Below are 1,221 nucleotides of genomic sequence, written 5' to 3'. Positions count from 1 at the left end.
TCATTAAAAAGCTCTGGTCATTATATGTATTTTTTTGCTATTTACTGTTCATGCTATATTTAATTCAATATCATAGTATAAGGAACTGCTAACTTAAAAGCTGACAAAGTATTTACTAGTAATTCAAATTTTAAGAACATTATGAGAGAGTAGCTTCAAAGTTGAGAATTCGTATACTTATCTACAACTTATGAAAACACAGCACAAGATACTCACCATGTGCTTTTGGCTGGTTGTAATCCAAAAGATTGTTAATCTCTCCAATGATAAACTTGGGTGAATGCTCGTCATTTCCAATGGTAAATTTCAGGTGTAAACTGGAATAATCAGTGACAAAAGATTGTTACATACAATCTTAACACAAATCAATATAAAAAAATGTTAATCATGTTATGTGCAATGAGAAGTTCGCATGATCTTAACATTAAAAAAAAAAGAACTGACATACCTCATTAAAAGAAAACAAGTTCTTATTAACATGTGTAAAGAAAAATAAACCTATAACTATCAATCAGACACTCTCATTGATAACATGTTTTAATTAACTACTATTATTAATTCAGTATAAAATTTCACTTACAGAAAATTAGTCCTTATATAATACCTACTCTTGAATTCTCCTTGCTCGAGCTCCAATAGGTTTCTGTAAATAAATAGTCTTAATCAATATAACTTTTGCAATCCAAATCTAAGTATCAATAAATGAATTACCAGCACTGTCTACAGATTATGAAACTGCATACTTTACACTACAGCCTTGTTAGTTAACCATAATGCTACATTTCTGTAAAATAATATTAAAAGTCTAAAATAAAATCCTGACAGGCCAGATAATATGATTTATTTAAATACTGATATAAAAACCAGATAAAAAAAAAATCAAACCAAGGGTAAGATGTTTCAGCCTCAACTATACTGCTTTCACTGGTAGCATGATAAACTGATGGGCCAGTAATTTAGTTATTTAAAAATATATATTTATCTATATTTTAAATAAAGTTAAATTACTGTTACGTCTCCGTTTGTTAATTGATTTTTCTGTAACTTCGATCTGACGAAACTTTAACGACAAAAGTCTTTACTTAATGAAACTGGTTTATTCATTCCAAATATAACTCTACCGATACACTCAACTTCAACAATCGCGCTAAACAAACGCTATAACAACGAACGTGCTCAATAATACTTCTGACCGCAGATCAATTACTCACTATCTCCACA

At 29.2% G+C, this 1,221-nt stretch overlaps 1 protein-coding gene across 1 annotated transcript in view; it reads right to left on the bottom strand.

The window, feature by feature from the left end:
- Positions 1 to 216: 216 nt before the first annotated feature.
- LOC106465152 (L-fucose kinase-like) overlaps positions 217 to 1,221 on the bottom strand; it is a gene marked incomplete at its 3' end in the record, with an annotated part of 210,195 nt that continues 209,190 nt past the window's right edge. Inside the window, exons 21-22 of the mRNA XM_022392980.1 lie at positions 609 to 643; positions 217 to 317 (exon numbers count right to left, since the gene is read on the bottom strand). Coding sequence (XP_022248688.1) covers positions 217 to 317; positions 609 to 643 — 136 coding nt within the window. The remainder of the gene's footprint in view (positions 318 to 608; positions 644 to 1,221) is intronic.

This window comes from Limulus polyphemus, unplaced genomic scaffold (assembly GCF_000517525.1).
Source record: "Limulus polyphemus unplaced genomic scaffold, Limulus_polyphemus-2.1.2 Scaffold1850, whole genome shotgun sequence".
Classification (NCBI taxonomy): Eukaryota; Metazoa; Arthropoda; class Merostomata; order Xiphosura; family Limulidae; genus Limulus; species Limulus polyphemus.
The sequence above is the reverse complement of the archived record's forward strand: the minus strand, read 5'-3'. Positions and strand labels throughout refer to the sequence as shown.